General features: G+C 44.2%; 1 protein-coding gene across 1 annotated transcript in view; it reads left to right on the top strand.

The window, feature by feature from the left end:
* LOC129712505 (cytosolic carboxypeptidase 4-like) overlaps nucleotides 1–17,968 on the top strand; it is a 225,474-nt gene that overhangs the window by 45,983 nt on the left and 161,523 nt on the right. Inside the window, 5 exon segments of the mRNA XM_055660971.1 lie at nucleotides 4,661–4,698; nucleotides 5,786–5,994; nucleotides 7,686–7,860; nucleotides 9,200–9,282; nucleotides 12,516–12,632. Of these exon segments, the coding sequence (XP_055516946.1) occupies nucleotides 4,661–4,698; nucleotides 5,786–5,994; nucleotides 7,686–7,860; nucleotides 9,200–9,282; nucleotides 12,516–12,632 (622 nt within the window).

Here is a 17,968-nt window from a genome sequence, read left to right as displayed (position 1 = left end):
GTTCTTTGAAGGTCGAGTTACAGGTAGATAAGGTGGTCAAAAAGGCTTTTGACACTTTGGCCTTCATCAGTCAGAGTAACCATATAAACATATAACCATATAACAATTACAGCACGGAAACAGGCCATCTCGACCCTTCTAGTCCGTGCCGAACACATAATCTCCCCAAGTCCCATATACCTGCGCTCAGACCATAACCCTCCATTCCCTTCCCATCCATATAACTATCCAATTTATTTTTAAATGATAAAAATGAACCTGCCTCCACCACCTTCACTGGAAGCTCATTCCACACAGCTACCACTCTCTGAGTAAAGAAGTCCCCCCTCATGTTACCCCTAAACTTCAGTCCCTTAATTCTCATGTCATGCCCCCTTGTTTGAATCTTCCCTACTCTCAGTGGGAAAAGCTTTTCCACGTCAACTCTGTCTATCCCTCTCATCATTTAAAAAACCTCTATCAAGTCCCCCCTTAACCTTCTGCGCTCCAAAGAATAAAGCCCTAACTTGTTCAACCTTTCTCTGTAACTTAGTTGCTGAAACCCAGGCAACATTCTAGTAAATCTCCTCTATACTCTCTCTATTTTGTTGACATCCTTCCTATAATTAGGCGACCAAAATTGTACACCATACTCCAGAATTGGCCTCACCAATGCCTTGTACAATTTTAACATTACATCCCAACTTCTATACTCAATGCTCTGATTTATAAAGGCCAGCACACCAAAAGCTTTATTTACCACCCTATCTACATGAGATTCCACTTTCAGGGAACTGTGCACAGTTATTCCCAGATCCCTCTGTTCACCTACATTCTTCAATTCCCTACCATTTACCATGTACGTCCTATTTTGATTTGTCCTGCCAAGATGTAGCACCTCACACTTATCAGCATTAAACTCCATCTGCCATCTTTCAGCCCACTCTTCCAACTGGCATAAATCTCTCTGTAGACTTTGAAACTCTACTTCATTACCCGTAACCCCACCTATCTTAGTATCATCTGCATACTTACTAATCCAATTTACCACACCATCATCCAGATCATTGATGTACATGACAAACAACAGTGGACCCAACACAGATCCCTGTGACACCCCACTCGTCACTGGCCTCCAACCTGACAAACAACCATCCACCATTACACTCTGGCATCTCCCATTCAGCCACTGTTGAATCTATCTTGCTACTCCACCATTAATACCCAACCATTGAACCTTCTTAACCAACCTTCCATGAGGAACCTTGTCAAAGGCCTTACTGAAGTCCATATACACAACATCCACTGCGTTACCCTCATCAATTTCCCGTGTAACATCTTCAAAAAATTCAAGAAGATTAGTTAAACAAGACCTTCCAGGCACAAATCCATGTTGACTGTTCCTAATCAGACCCTGTTTATCCAGATGCTTATATATATTATCTCTAAGTATTCTTTCCATTAATTTGCCCACCACTGACGTCAAACTAACAGGTCTATAATTGCTAGGTTTACTCTTAGACCCCTTTTTAAACAATGGAACAACATGCGCAGTACGCCAATCCTCCGGCACTATTCCCGTTTCTAATGACATTTGAAATATTTATGCCAAAGCCCCTGCTATTTCTACACTAACTTCCCTCAATGTCCTAGGGAATATCCTGTCCGGACCTGGAGACTTATCCACTTTTATATTTCTCAAAAGTGTCAGTACTTCCTCTTCTTTGATCCTCATAGTTTCCATAGCTACTCTACTTGTTTCCCTTACCTCACATAGTTCAATATCCTTCTCCTTGGTGAATACCGAAGAAAAGAAACTGTTCAATATCTCCCCCATCTCTTTTGGCTCTGCAGATAGTTGTCCACTCTGACTCTCTAATGGACCAATTTTATCCCTCGTTATCCTTTTGCTATTAATATAGCGGTAGAAACCCTTCGGATTTACTTTTACCTTACTTGCCAAAGCAACCTCATATCTTCTTTTAGCTTTTCTAATTTCTTTCTTAAGATTCTTGAGTACAGAAGTTGGGAGGTCATGTTGCAGTTGTATAAGACGTTGGTGAGACCCCAGTTTGAATATTGTGTTCAGTTCTGGGCACCATGTTATAAGAAGGATATTGTCAAGCTTGAAAGGGTTGAGAAAAGATTTACAAGGATGTTGCCAGGACTAGATGATGTGAGCTATAGGGTGAGGTTGAGTAGGCTGGGTCTCTATTCCACGGAGCGCAGGGGGATGAGGGGATATCTTATAGAGGTGTACAAAATAATGCGAGGAATAGATTGTGTAGATACACAGTGTCTCTTGTCCAGAGTAGGTGAATCGAGGACCAGAGGACATAGGTTTAAGGTGAAGGGGAAAAGATTTAATAGAAATTTGAAATTTTTCATGCAAAGGGTGGCGGGTGTATGGAACAAGCTGCCAGAGGAGGTAGTTGAGGCGGGGACTATCCCATTATTTAAGAAAAAGTTAGACAGGTACACGGACAGGACATGTTTGGAGGGATATGGACCAAGCGCAGGCAAGTGAGACTAGGGTAGCTGGGACATTGTTGGCCGGTGTGGTCGAGTTGGGCTGAAGGACCTGTTTCCATGCTGTATCTCTCTCTCTCTCTCTCTCTCTCTCTCTCTCTCTCTCTCTCTCTCTCTCTCTCTCTCTCTCTCTCTCTCTCTCTCTCTCTCTCTCTCTCTCTCTCTCTCTCTCTCTCTCTCTCTCTCTCTCTCTCTCTCTCTCTCTCTCTCTCTCTCTCTCTCTCTCTCTCTCTCTCTCTCTCTCTCTCTCTCTCTCTCTCTCTCTCTCTCTCTCTCTCTCTCTCTCTCTCTCTCTCTCTCTCTCTCTCTCTCTCTCTCTCTCTCTCTCTCTCTCTCTCTCTCTCTCTCTCTCTCTCTCTCTCTCTCTCTCTCTCTCTCTCTCTCTCTCTCTCTCTCTCTCTCTCTCTCTCTCTCTCTCTCTCTCGAAACAATCATGTCAAAGACTGCAGTCTGGTTGGAATGAAGGGTTGGATGATCTTTGCCACAATAACACAAAGCAGTGTCATGAACTATCTTTGTGTGGTCACCATGGACTTCCCCCTGCACTTTCAAGCTGACCTCATGGTGTTTGAAGCCCCAATGATGTTCCATACATTGTCCCATTAACATTGGGCTTGCAGTCTCTCACCATAAGATAAATACACCGTCACTGCCTTACTGCCTTGACCTGTCACTGTCAAGTCACTGTCAATGGCTCAATTAAAATCTGTGTCCACTTCACTCTGAGTCGTACTCCCCTTCTGGTGGAGCAGTGTCACTGCGAGCTGTGGACAGTGGAGTTGTCTGTGGTGACCTCCAGCCAGGTGGCAGTGCTGGAGACCACCACAGACAACTCCACTGCCCACTGCTCGCTTGTTCTCACTCCTCCCCACTAGGTTTTGCCACAACCACCTGAACTATTTTTGACATTTCCCCAACCAGTTAAGGGCAGCACGGTGGCGCAGTGGTATAGTTTCTGCCAGAGACCCGGCTTTAATTCTGACTACGGGCGCTGTCTGTACAGAGTTTGTATGTTCGCCTCGTGACTGCATGGGGTTTCTCCGTGAGCTCCAGTTTCCTCCCACGTTACAAAGACGTACAGGTTGTAGATTTATTGGCTCAGTAAAATTGTAAGTTGTCCCTCATGTGTGCAGGATAGTAATAGTGTGGTGTGATCGCTGGTCGGCGTGGACTCGGTGGGTCAAAGGGACTGTTTCCGCGCTGTATCTCTAAACTGAACTAAACTAAACTAAACTGAACTAAAACCCATTTTTTAAATATTCAATTGCAGTATCTGGGTGAGCCACTGTTTATTGATCATGCTGGAATTGCCATTGTGGAGGTGGTGGTGAGCCACCTGGTGACCTGCTGTTGTCCTTTGTGAAGCTGCTCCCACAGCACTGTTGGCCCACAGCAGTTCCAGGGCTTGGTCAGTGACTGGTTCCAACATGTTTCCAAGTCAGCATGGTGTGTGACTTGGAGAGGAAGCTCCATTCCCTGTACCCAGTGCCACGCTGAGAGACAGGCCCTGCCACGTATCTGCTGCATGGCACAATATGCCTCGTATCTGCTGCGTGGCACAATATGCCTCGTATCTGCTGTGTGGCACAAGCTGCCACGTATCTGCTGCGTGGCACAAGATGCCTCGTATCTGCTGTGTGGCATAAGATGAGACAAAGCCAAGCAGGAGATATTATTTGACTCTAGCTTTAGGTTTTGTTTAGTTTGGAGATACTGCATGGAAGCAGCCCCTTCACCCGCCGAGACCACACCGACCAGCGATCCCCACACATTAACACGAGGGACAATTTACATTTTTACCAAAGCCAATTAACCAACAGACCTGTACATTTTTGAGTGTGGGAGAAATACGGAGCACCCGGAGAAAACCCACATAGATCACAGGGGGAAAGTACGAACTCCATACAGACAGCACCCATAGTAAGGATCGAACCTGGGCCTCTGCCGCTGTAAGGCAGCAACTCTACCGCTGTGCCACCGAGCCGTGAAGGTTCTGGTTAGTCACTCTAATTTGAATTCAATACTGTATTTAAGAGCTTGTCCTCTGAAATGTCTGAATAGTGACTGGAATGTTTAAAAGACGGAAGGTATATATTTGGATGCATTTATATATTGTAGTGCATGCTGAATAAAATATAAATTCTAATTTCAGAGCTGCCACAGAAGCTCTTTCATCCTTACTGAAGTCGAGTAAGTTTCTATTCATTTCACGTTTGATTATACTTTTATAAAACCTAAGATTTAAAATCTGCAAACATCTGTCTTATGCTGTAAATCTGCACATTTATCTGAAATAACATTGGTTCTTTTTACTAGCCTGCTTAGGTAGAAACCAAATTAAATAAAAATGAAAGCAAAAGTTATTAATATGTTGGTTGTTTATAGTTTAGAGCTCATTTGATATAAATATTTACAACTGGCTTTTTGAATCTCAGGTCCCATTTTACAACTGTACCTCACCATCTCCCCTCGCAATCTGACTGTGAATCCCACGTTTCCCTTTATAACTTTGCTATTAACAGTTCTGCTCTAAAGCTGCACCTTTTCATGGACTGTTCCTTTATCTCTGCTCTGTGCACAGTTTGGTCTCCCAGAGAACAATACCCTTCAGAGATAAATAATTGGTTGTAAAGTATCTGGGGACAAGCTGAAATCTAGCAAAATTCTTTTTTAATCTCTTCACCTTGATCCATACCTTTCCTTTGAATCTTCTGCGCTGTGACTGAACTACTAATATCGCTGGCTAGTGTCCCTGCTTTGAATTTCCTCACACCATTCACCTGATTGCTATTCCAGTTTCCGTTCAATCATTCCTACTCCTTTTCTTTGTATCTGTGCTTTTGCATCGCTAGTTGTCCGGCTACACATACAAATTAAGACTGGACAATTTTTTGGCTTCTCTCTTTGATTGTCGGTATACTATTAGTAAAAATAATTATTTTGATTGATCGCAAACCAGTTCACACGCTGAGTTTGTGGTCAAGTGGATGCAGAAATATAAAGATCATTGATATTTCAGCACCGTTATCAGTTGCCCAAGAGTTCCTTTGCCAAGACACTCTTGAGATTGTTGTGCAGTTGCACTCTGGTGTTGTGTGGGAGATGTTAGTGCTCAGATTATAATGGCATGAATTGTATTATAATCTGTAGCAGGTTGTGTTATGAGGTTCGAGGCGCAGCTATAGAGGCATTCCACAGGGGGCCACTGTTGTCCATTAATTTGGTGAAATTTGGTTCAGGATAAATCTGATGGCCTGTTGATGACCATATGTTTCAGAATGGAACAGCAGGCGAGCTGCGGACAGTGGCTACATCCACCGGCTCTTGAAACTATATGAGGACTGGCATCAGCGAGACACAGCAGACCACTATGTTCTTATCCAGCGGGCTCTGCTCAAATGCATCAACAACATCACCATTCTCCGCAAGGGAAAGAAATCCTTTCTCGAGGCTGATGGGATGAGAGTCCTGCTCAAAGCCTCACGGGTAAGTTTTCTCAGCCCCAAGATAACACAAAATGTCCACGGCTTCACCTTTGTCCTTGTATCACATTGTGGGGGAGTTTCAGAAAACAGTTTAGGTCATCGAGTCATAGCGTGATACAGCATGGAAACAGGCCCTTCAACCCAATGTGCATATAACGACCAACATGTCCCATCTGCACTTGTCCCACCTGCCTGCATATGACTCATATCCCTCTGAACCCATCCTATCCATGTCTAAATGTTTTTTTAAACACTGTGATAGTACCTGCCTCATCTAATTCCTCTGACAGCCTGTTACATACACCTAGTGGTTACGAAAGGTTTGTAGGGTTATGGGCCAAACACAGGCAAATGGGCCAGCATGAATGAGTTGGGCTGAAGGGCTAATTTCCATGCTCTTGTTACTCTTTGAATCTGTGGAAATTAAAGATGGATGGAACTGTTTCCTATCAATACTCTGGACAAACCTTAGCTTGTACAAACCTGGTCCAGGGCTGTCGAGTCAGTGTATTTACCTCAATGTGTAACTGCCTATGTCAGAGCTGATCTATTCAGGAGTTTTGCATTGGTATCGGTTTATTATTGTCACATGTACCATGAAGACGATTTGTTTGTGTGCGATCAGATAACACTATGCATGAATATAATCAATCCAGACACGTATGCATTTCCAAATGGAATCGAGATGTAAAAGAGTGGAGCGACTGTATTGATGACAGCCGATCCTCTCCTGGGAACAGCTGGCACAGAGCCGCCATGCTCCAGTGCCATCCTGTTTATTGCACTGGCTCTTCATCTTTTGATCAGATTGATTTTTTTTGCTAGTTTTCTAGTTGTACAAATAATTACGAACTCCTGATAGTGGATGTTAACAGCAAGAATGCAAGCGGCCACACAACATAATTTTAGCCTGAATGAAAATGAAAACATGCTGGAGTTTAGAAGGAAAAAAATCCCAAAATGGTTCCAATTTTAGGGCAGCAGAATGGCGCAGCTGGTAGAGTTGCTGCCTCACAGTGTCAGAGACCCGCGTTTGATTCTGACTTCAGCTGCAGTCAGTGTGGAGTTTGAACGTTTCTCTGTGGCATAGAGCACACACATGCCCCCTCCAGTTTCCTCTGGGTGCTCCGGTTTCAATAATAATAATAATAATAATAATAATAAGAAGAAGAAGATTAATAATAGTAATAATACTACTACTGCTATTACTACTACCAATAATAATAATAATAATAATAATAATATTTCCAAGTTTCGGGCAGCACTATGGCGCAGCTGGTAGAGTTGCTGCCACACAGTATCAGAGACCCGGGTTTGATTCTGACTTAGCAGCTGTCTATGTGAAGTTTGCACATTTTCTCCGTGACCGTGTGGGGTTCCTTTGGGTGCTTTAGTTTCCTCCCACTTCTCAAAGGGTTTGCAGGTTAATTGGCCTCTGTAAATTGCTACTGTAGGGATTGTGTGTAGGGAGTGTATGCCAAAGTGAGTTAACATAAAACTAGTGTGATCGGGTGATCAATGGTCAGTATGGACTCGGTGTACTGAAGGTCCTGTTTCTGTGTTGCATCTTTCAATCATTCATTCTATCAAGATTCAGTGATGAGATGGGATCTCTGAGCTGAGAGATCAACATATTATAATTAATTAACTTGTGAGTCCCAGGGTCGACTAAACTGTTCCTTCCTTCTCCAGGCTTGTGGCTCCAGCCCAGACCTACAACCAGTTATCAAGTTAACTACACAAATTATGCGGAAGTGTCATCCAAAACAACACCTGCCTTTGTCCAAGCTGCAAAGCTGCTATTCATTTGTATCACCAAACGCAGCCCACTCCCAGTTGCTGGTGGGTCCCAGCGACACTGTGCAAGGTGAGATCCACAGATTTACTTGAGACAGTTGTCGCTTTGCATCAGTTTTCCATTATTGCAGTGAACCTGGGTAGTTGGGTTGGTGGTGGTTGATGCAAATGCTCCAATATTAAGGTCATGTCTCTGGTTGGTTTTCAGCAGCAGCTTCATTGGGCAGAGATCAAATCACATTCTCTCTTGCATGCCATCTTTCTGCCAATTTTCAATGAACCATTGGATATTAGAGGCTGAAATTGAGGCAATCAAACCTTTTATACAAAATCTCATAAGTGTAGAAAGTGTCTAAGAATGCTTTCCCTTGAAAAGTGGATGCCCACACAAATGAAATACTGCAGATGATGGAAATCTGAAATTAAACCAATGAGGGCGAGTGAGAGGGAAAGTTGGGGACATGAGTGTCAGCAATGATGACCAGGGGAAACTTAACAGATGTCCTTCTGGGCAGGTCATCTGCAGTTTCCTCTCAGTCTGATCTTCACTTGGTTCACACACCACTGTCTGCCTTCTGAAACAATCCAGTCAGCTAGAGTGACCAACGGGCAATCAGCTTTGGACAATAATTGGCATTGAAGAGCGAGATGTCTTCGAGCCATCCACAGTACAGAATAAAAGGAATAACATTTAGAGGAAGATAATGTCCAGTAAAGTCCAATTATGGATAGGTAGAGAGTCTCCAATGAAGTAGATGGGAGGTCAGGACCATCCGTCTGCTCAGTGGCACAGCTGGTGGAGCTGCTGCATCAGAGTGTCAGAGACCCGAGTTTAACCCTGACCTCTGGTGCTGTTTCTGTGGAGTCTGCATGTTCTCCCTGTTACTGCGTGGGTTTCTGCCAGGTGCTCCAGTTTCCTCCCACATCTTAAAGATGTGCAGGCTTGTAGGTTAATTGTCCCTCAATAAATTGCCCCTAGTGGAAGGAGTGGAGGAAAAAGTGAGAATAACATAGATCTAATGTCATCAGGTAATCAATGGTCATTGTAGTCAGTGGGCCAAAGGGCTTGTTTCAATGCCGTATCTTTCAACAACCCAAGGAAAGATGTTCCGGTCACTCTACACTGGAACTGGTATGAAGATAATAGAAATGGTGCTACATGTCAGGCAGCTCCAACTCTTTTAAGGCAGGGTCCCATTTACTGGTGTGTTGCGAAGGAATTGAGTGCTTCTGATTACACAGAATGACAGGGTTCCCGTACGCACTGGGCACCATGCATTTGCCCAACACCTCATTATCAGACTAATGATACGATTCCCATAAAGCAAGGTACAGGCCAAGTAACATAAGCATCAACATTGTGTGGATTGTTGAGATGGAACTGCACTGACAGGTCTGTCTTTGTTCAGAGGATGTCACAGCTGAAGAAAATGAAGACCAGGATGATGATGACGATCTGAATGAGAATGAGGAACCTGGGTGCAGTGAAGATGTAAGGAACCATGTTGAGTCTGGCTGTAGCTGGTATTTCCATTCCACAAGGTCGCCACTCTAATTCCACTCATTAACTGCAGGACAATATGGATGGGGAGGGGGAGGGGGAGGGGGAGGAGGAGGGAGAGTAGACAGAGGTTCAGACTGGTGCCTCGTTGTAGGTAGAAGAAGGATGCGGTTCCGCATAGTGGTGGGAAAGGGATAAAGGCAGTAATTTCTGGATTACTGATGTAAAACAGTGGAATGGGTGATTGGAGTGTTGGTGTAGGAGGATGTGATTTGGACCCATGAGGAACCCAGGTCATTTTCTGAGGAAGGTGGAACATGTGCAGGCAGTAGCACCACATGAAGGAATGGGACTAAGAAAGTGGAAGAGATTCTAAACAATTATGTTGGTTTGTTCTTCATAAGGAAGTCATTAAATATAACTCAACAACAACAGAAACTCTGTTCTGAAACAACACTATCTCTAAACTACACTAAATAACAGAAACTAAGAGAGCATTGTAGCAAGGGAGAAACGTGACACTTGACATGATACAATGTAGGTGGGTCAGCAATGGCAAGGACGACATAAAAAATACATCAAGGAGGACAGATCTGCCAGTAGAGTGCCATCACATCTCGACAACGGAACACAGATAGGTGCAGGGAATGGGCAAGACTTTGGTAGATGGAGTAGGATGTGGGAGAGTTCTCCACTTTGGAAGGAAGTATGATAAAGGAAGCTATTATTTAAATGACTGAAACAGTAGGCTGTGGAAGAGCTGGGAAGCGGAGGGGAAGGACTTGCTTTCTCCCTCCTTCCCCTTCCCCTCCCAGCTCTCCCACAGCCTACTGTCTCCGCCTCTTCCTTTCTTTTTCCTGTCTCCCCTTCCCCCCGATATCAGTCTGAAGAAGGGTCTCGACCCGAAACGTCGCCTATTCCTTCACCCGCTGAGTTTCTCCAGCTTTTTTGTCTACCTTCGATTTTTACAGCATCTACAGTTCTTTCTTAAACATATTATTTAAATGCTGAGACCCCAAAATGTTGTGGACAAAACAGATCTGGAATCTTGGCAAAAACATTAGTAAGTAGAACATTAGAACATTAGTAAATAGCGCAGATAGTTTGGAATATCCACCAGGTCCGCGCCGACCAGCGATCCCTACACATTAACAATATCCTACACACACTGGGGGCAATTTTTTATATTTACCAAGCCAATGTACCTACATACCTTTATGTCTTTGGAGTGTGGGAGGAAACCGAAGATCTCGGAGAAAACCCACGCTGTCACGGGGAGAACATACAAACTCCGTACAGACAGCACCCATAGTTGGGATCGAAGCTGGGTCTCCGGTGCTGCAAGCACTGTAAGGCCGCACACTCTACCGCTACGCCACCATTATTGATCCCACTACTGCAAGAGATGTGGGGAATACAAGTAGGGTATGTTTGATTCCACCCTACAGATCCCTGACAAGTATGTACCCAGGGTACAACATATTGTTTGGACTCTATCATCAGGGTTGAACATTAGAGATGGAGCAGAGGAGAATCACAAGACTGATTCTACCAACAACGAGGCACAAGTCTGAACATTCACCTCTTGCTGCTCCCCCTCCCCCTCCATCATGCTCTATAGCCATTGAAGTGGATAGGCAAATTGGGTTCATACTCATTGGGGCTTAGACCAATGAGAAATGATATTATGAGATTGTCAGGGGGAACAACAGGGTTGATACTGAGAGGCCACTTTCCCTCCTTGTACATCTAGAACAAGGTGAATGTTTCAGAATCAAGAGTTACCATTTTAGATGGAGGAGAGTCTCGCCACAGTGGAGAGGCAAGGTAATGACAATCAGGCAAGAGAACTGAAATCTATTTATTAAACTATCATTGATAGGAACCAAATATAATTAAAAATATTTGCCTTCAAATGACACTTAGAGCCCAGAAATGCCACATCCTGTGGGTGTCATGGCTGGTAGATTGTGTGCAAGTAAGCAGGAAGTTCTGAACTTAAAGAAAAGGTAACTTTGAGGGTATGAGACGTGAATTGGCCAAGATAGACAGGCAATTGATTCTTAAAGGGTTGACGATGGATATGCAATGGAAGGCATTTAAAGGCTGCATGGATAAACTACAACAATTGTTCATCCCAGTTTGGCAAAAGAATAAATCAGGGAAGGTAGTGCATCCGTGGATAACAAGGGAAATCAGGGATAGTATCAAAACAAAAGATGAATCATACAAATTAGCTAGAAAAAGAAGCCTACCAGAGGACTGGGAGAAATTCAGTCCAGCAGAGGAGGAAAGGGGCTTAATTAGGAAAGGGAAAATAGATTATGACAGAAAACTGGCAGGGAACATAAAAACTGGCTGCAAAAGTTTTTAAAGATATGTTAAAGATTAGTTAAAACAAATGTAGGCCCCTTGCAGCCAGAAACAGGTGAATTGATCATGGGGAACAAGGACATGGCAGACCAATTGAATAACTATTTTGGTTCTGTCTTCACTAAGGGAGACTTAATTAATCTGCCGGAAATAGCAGGGGACCGGGGGTCAAATGAGATGGAGGAACTCAGTGAAATCCAGGTTAGCCGGGAAGTGTTGTTGGATAAATAGAATGGATTAAAGCCATCTCCAAATTTGCGGATGACACGAAGCTGGGGGGCAGTGTTAGCTGTGAGGAGGATGCTAGGAGGCTGCAAGATGACTTGGATAGGCTGGGTGTGGGCAAATGCATGGCAGATATTGTGGATAAATGTGAGGTTATCCACTTTGGTGGCAAAAACAGGAAAGTAGACTATTACCTGAATGGTGGCCGATTAGGAAAAGGGGAGATACAACGAGACCTGGGTGTCAAGGTACACCAGTCATTGAAAGTAGGCAAAAAAGCTGGAGAAACTCAACGGGTGCAGCAGCATCTATGGAGCGAAGGAAATTATTTCCTTCGCTCCATAGATGCTGCTGCACCCGCTGAGTTTCTCCAGCTTTTTTGTGTACCTTCGATTCTCCAGCATCTGCACAGTTCCTTCTTAAACATTGAAAGTAGGCATGCAGGTACAGAAGGCAGTGAAGAAAGTGAATGGTATGTTAGCATTCATAGCAAAAGGATTTGTGTATAGGAGCAGGGGGGTTCAACTGCAGTTGTACAGGGTCTTGGTGAGACCACACCTGGAGTATTGCGTACAGTTTTTATCTCCTAATCCGAGGAATCCTGAAATTATGTCCTCTTACTTAAGGAAGATGATCTAGAGACAGATCTATCAAGACTGAAGCCCAACCCTGAGCTCGATAGACCTGTGGAGGAGTTGAAACAGTATGAACAACTTTGTCCAGAACTTGTTGGATATTTTCAGGTGAGTTCTTGGAGCTTTCTGGCATTCAATTGTTGCTTTTAATATTAAATGATATTGTGAAATAATTGTATCTTGATGATCTGAGTTAATAGTGACATGAATGTCTGCAGCTTTAGTCACACTCCAATGCAATAATCAGATAGGAAATATTTAGAGGAATATGGGCCAAATGCAGGACAAGTTGGGCTGAAGGACGTGTTGTAAACTCTGCCAATTTCATCCCTTGTATTAATACTTGAACCACACATTGTTACTCAGTAAAATTGAGTCTATCTCCACTCTTTATTGCCTTTCCTTGCAGTTCACTGTCAATGCTCGCTACTACATACGGTGTTCTTAAAAAGGATGTGTGTAGAGAATTATTAAAGTGAACATAGTAATATACCAGAACAACACTTCAGAAGTTAATCAGCCCATCATTCTTCCCTCTGCCTGTCTCACCATTCAGCTCTCCTCTGCACACCGGCTACCTTAGGGTCATGGAGAATGAAACAGTGGAAACAGGCCCTTTGGCCCAACTTGCCCACACCGGCCAACATATCCCAGCTACACTAGTCCCGCCTACTTGCGCTTGGTCCATATCCCTCCAAACTTGCCCTATCCATGTAACTGTCTAACTGTTGGGATAGTCCCAGCCTCAACTACTTCCTCTGGCAGATTCTTCCATACACCCACCACCCTTTGTGTGAATCTCCATCGTAGCCCTGATCCAGCATTTTGACCTGAAATCAGACAGTCCAGGTGAGTTTGTGGGCAGGATGGAAGTTAGTGGTGAAGATAATGATATCGATGCGTTCTGCATGGGTGCGGGAGGCAGCGCCGATGCAGTTGTCGGCGTAGCGGAGAAAGATTTGGAGTATGGTGCCAGTGTGCCCTTAGAACAAGGATCGTTTGGCGTAACCAAAAAGGCCGGCATAGCTGGGTGCCGTACGAGTACCCATGCTGCACCTTTAACATGGACAAAGTGAGAGGAGTCGAAAGAGAAGTTGGTGAAGGTGAGGACAAGTTTCACCAGGTGGAGGAGAGCGTTAGGAGAAGGATCTTGGTTGGTTCTCTGTTGGAGGAAGAAACAGAGGGCTTGAGACCTTGTTGGCGGGGTGGGGGGGTTGAAGTGTAGAGGGACGAGGCATCCATGGTAAAGATGAGTGAATGGGCCCCTAGACACTGAAAGTTATTAAAGTGTTGAAGAGCGTGTGAGGTAGACAGTCGCAATCTGTTAAGGAAAAAAGGGCACATCTTCAAGGTGGGACTGGCAAAGTTTAAAGAAGATGTGTGGGTCGGATTTTTACACAGAGAGTGGCCTGGCATACATTGCTGGATTTGGAATGAGCTGCTGGATTTTAGGTAGGCACATGGATATGTAGTGAATGGAGGGAATGTGAAGGCAAATGAGATTAGTTTATCTTGGCATGATGTTCACATTGTCCGCTGAGGGCCTGTTCCTGTGAAGTACTGCTCTATGTTCTTTGGAATTTTCTTTTAATTCCTTTTGATTCGACACATCATTGTATGTAATTGCCTTATGAGATTGCAACTGTTAAACCACACAATTAACATTTCAATGTTTTACCACAGTGTAGGATTTAATTGGTAATATGCACAATCCTGAAGAAGGAGATGCGATGGAGAGCATGTTGCTATAAATGTGGAAAATAAAATAACCCCAATTTAAAGACTGACATTCATTAAACAGAATAATTAGGTTTAATTCAATCGGGAATGTAAAATGTTATAACATTCAACTTTTGCAGTTTGATAACTTTTGAATTCCTAGATTATATTCTCATTCATTCACAATTTATGATTAGGGACTTTATTAAAACTTGAGGAGTTCCATGCGTGTGTGTGTGTGTGTAGGCGTCAGTAGTGTAATCTTGCCTTGTCCCAGAGGGACTGTCCCAGCTTCCTTCAAAGTCTCGGCCTGTATAAGACTCAAGGACTTATATCATTAACTGTCAGCAGTTGGTTTATTTTTCTTGCGCAAGGGGAGATGCATCTCAAAGGCTGTGACCGCTTCACCAACGTTAGTCAGCACAACAGTATATTCATACACCAAGACAACTATTGACAATTGTTAATCATCAGGTCTGCACACAATACTCAAAGACGACAACATTTCCACTGCGGAAAGCCCCTGTACCACTTACGTGTCCTATGCACGCTAATTACACAACCTCATCGTCGCGTTGAGGCGCAACGGTCCTGCGAGAGTTGCGCACGACTTCATGCGCACGACTTCATGTGCACGACTTCATGCGCCCGCACAGCCGTCTGTAGCGTGTGACGTCATTTGAAGGTGGACACAAAATGCAGAAGTAACTCAGCGGGACCGGCAGCATCTCTGGAGAGAAGCAATGGGTGATGTTTTTGGTCGAGACTCTTCTTCAGTCTGAAAGAAGGGTCTTGACCCGAAACATCATCCATTCCTTCTCTCCAGAGATGCTGCTGGGCCCGCTGAGTTACTCCTGCATTTTGTGTCTATCATCAATTTTCTTGGCCCCGCTCTGGAAGTAGAAGTGCGGGCGGATCCGGACCGCAATGGCCGTGAGCCCCAGGCTGAGTTTGACGATTGTTTGCCTGCTTCTGCTGCTGTTGAAGGTGAAACGTTGTGCCCCGCCAGGGTCTTGGGTCTGTCCCACTATGGCCGTCAGTTACGCGACAGGCCGCTGGCGCGCGAAGATCTCATTCGGTACAAAATGCCGGAGCACTGCGCGATACTGCGCACAACTCCATACCCCTCCACACTTCTCAGTGGGACCGGCCCTGCGCGGACACATGATGCCTGTGCGCCTCAACGCGACGAAGAGGTAGCGTAATTTGCGTGCCAAGGACACGTAAGTGGGACAGGCCCTGAACAGGTTCTGACTGTCTAGACTTAATACACAAAGACGAGGGCTTAATTAGATCAATGTGTTAATCACGGTGCTGAGTTTGCACCAAGCACACACAGATTGGACAATATTGTGTCAAGTATCCCGTGACACGTTGTGATAGTTACTACAGCCAGGCTTTACGTTTGCACGTTTGCCGGTCTTTGTCTTGCCATAAAGTGCTCCCGCATCCTCTTTCTAGAGGGATGTGCGGAAGAAGCTCAAGCTTCCCATCAGAAACTTACCAGAAAGATAATGATGTGGCTGGGAACTCGCAAACTCAACGGGAGAGGTATCATTACTGGATAGAAATGGGTGACGTTATGGGTCAAGACCCTTCTTCAGACTGAGCCAGGGGAGAGGGAGATACAGAGGTAAGGAAGTGTAAGGTGTGAAAACGAGACAAAGGTGATGCAAATCAAGGAAAATGTAGATTAAATAGTTGTTTGCTAGGAGGTTAATCAGGTAGGCTTAGGAGGACTAAGCGGAAGTGTTCAGCGAAACGATCGCCGAGCCTTCACTTGCTCTCGCTTATATATGAGCCCATACCTGGAACAATGGATACAAACATAGACATACAAACACAGGTGCAGGAGTAGGCCATTCGGCCCTTAGAGCCAACACTGCGATTCAATATGATCATGGCTGATCATCAAAAATAAGTACAATGTTCCTGTTTGTGCCCATACCCCTTGATTCCTTTAGATCTAAGAGCTAAATCTAGCTCTCTCTTGAAAACATCCAGTGAATTAGCCTCCACTGCCTTCTGTGGCAGAGAATTCCAGAGCAGAGAGAAACAGTAAATGAGGTTGGAGGAGAGACAAGTGAACCTCTGATTCACCTGAAAAGACTGTCGGGGTCCTTGGATGGAGTCGAAAAGGGAGGTATAGGGACAGGTGTTGCATCTTCTGTGGCTGCATGGGAAAGTACCTGGGAAAAAAATTTTAAGGTCAGAAGGGGAAAGCTTAAAGGAGACGTGGGTCAAGTTTTTTTACACAGAGGGTGACGAGTGCCTGGAATGTGTTGCTGGGGGTGGTGATTGAGGTGATAGTAGTATTTAAGAGGTTTTTGTATAGGCACTGGATGTGCAGGGAATGGAGGGGTAGGGATTATGTGCGGGCAAATAATTGGTCTTGGAATCATGTTTGGTACAGATCTTGTGTTCGAAGGACCTCTGATGCAGTATTGTTCGATATTCTATGTTCTATAATTACAGCAGGAACTTCATTAGATGGGCAAGTGGGCTGTGGAATTTAGTTTAAATCGTTAACGTCAGATGTTGCATTTTGGGATAATGAACCAGAGCAGAACCTTCATTGTGAGCAGTGAGCAGGGCCCTGGGTAGTGTTGCAGAGCAGAGGGATCTAGAAGTGTATAGTTGCCTGAATGTGGCATCAAAATGAACAGGTTGGTGAAGAAGATTTTTGGCATGTGGGTCTTCATCAGTCGGGGTACTGAGTGTAGAATGTGGGTTGTTATGTTACAGTTTACGTCTTTGATGGAACCTTAGTTAAAACCTTGTCTTCACCCAGCTATAAGAAAAATACCATTAAGCTGGCGAGAGGGCAGGAACTATTTATGAAGATGTTGCCAGTACTCAAGAGATTGAGTTATAGGGTTGGGTTGGGTAGAGCATCATTCCTTAGTGCGCAGGAGAGTGTGGAGCAATGCAGAGGTTTATGAAATCCTACGGGTGAATGCAGTCTTTTACCCAGGTAAGGCAATCAAGAACCAAATGACTATGGATGAAGGTGAGAGGAGAAAGATTTAAACTGAACCTGAGGGGCAACTTTGATGTCTTTGTGGCCAGTTTATGGATGATATGAAGATAGGTGGAGGGGCAGGTATTGTTGAAGAAGCAGGGAGTGTGCAGAAGGACTTGGACAAGTTGGAAGAGTGGCCAAAGAATGGCATAGTGTAGAATACAGCGTAGCAAAGTGTGCGGTCATGCACTTTGGTAAAAGGAATAAGACAAAGATTATTTTCTAAATGTGGAGGAGATTTAGAAATAGGAGGTGCAAAGGGATTGCTGATGCAGGATTCCAAAAATTTTAATTTGCAGGTTGAGTCGGTAGCAAGGAAGGCAAATGCACTAGCATCCATCTTCACAGGAACAGAATATAAAAACAGGCATGTAATGCTGAGGCTAAATAAGGCGCTGGTCAGGCCACATTTGGAGTATTGTGAGCAATTTTTGGCACCGTACCTGCGGAAGGATGTGCTGGCTTTGGAGAGGGTCCAGAGAAGATTTACCTGAATGATCCCGTGGATGATCAAGTTGACATATGATCACAATCACAATAATACTTTATTAGCCAAGTATGTTTTGCAACATATGAGGAATTTCATTTGCCAAGTCAAAGGATAAAGGACAAAGGACATTTATTGTCACGTACACCAATTGATGTAGTGTAGTTTGAGTTGTCATTTGCAGCACACCAATAAAAATGATACACAACATTAAAG

This window comes from Leucoraja erinacea, chromosome 33 (genome assembly GCF_028641065.1).
Source record: "Leucoraja erinacea ecotype New England chromosome 33, Leri_hhj_1, whole genome shotgun sequence".
Classification (NCBI taxonomy): domain Eukaryota; kingdom Metazoa; phylum Chordata; class Chondrichthyes; order Rajiformes; family Rajidae; genus Leucoraja; species Leucoraja erinaceus.
The sequence above is the reverse complement of the archived record's forward strand: the minus strand, read 5'-3'. Positions and strand labels throughout refer to the sequence as shown.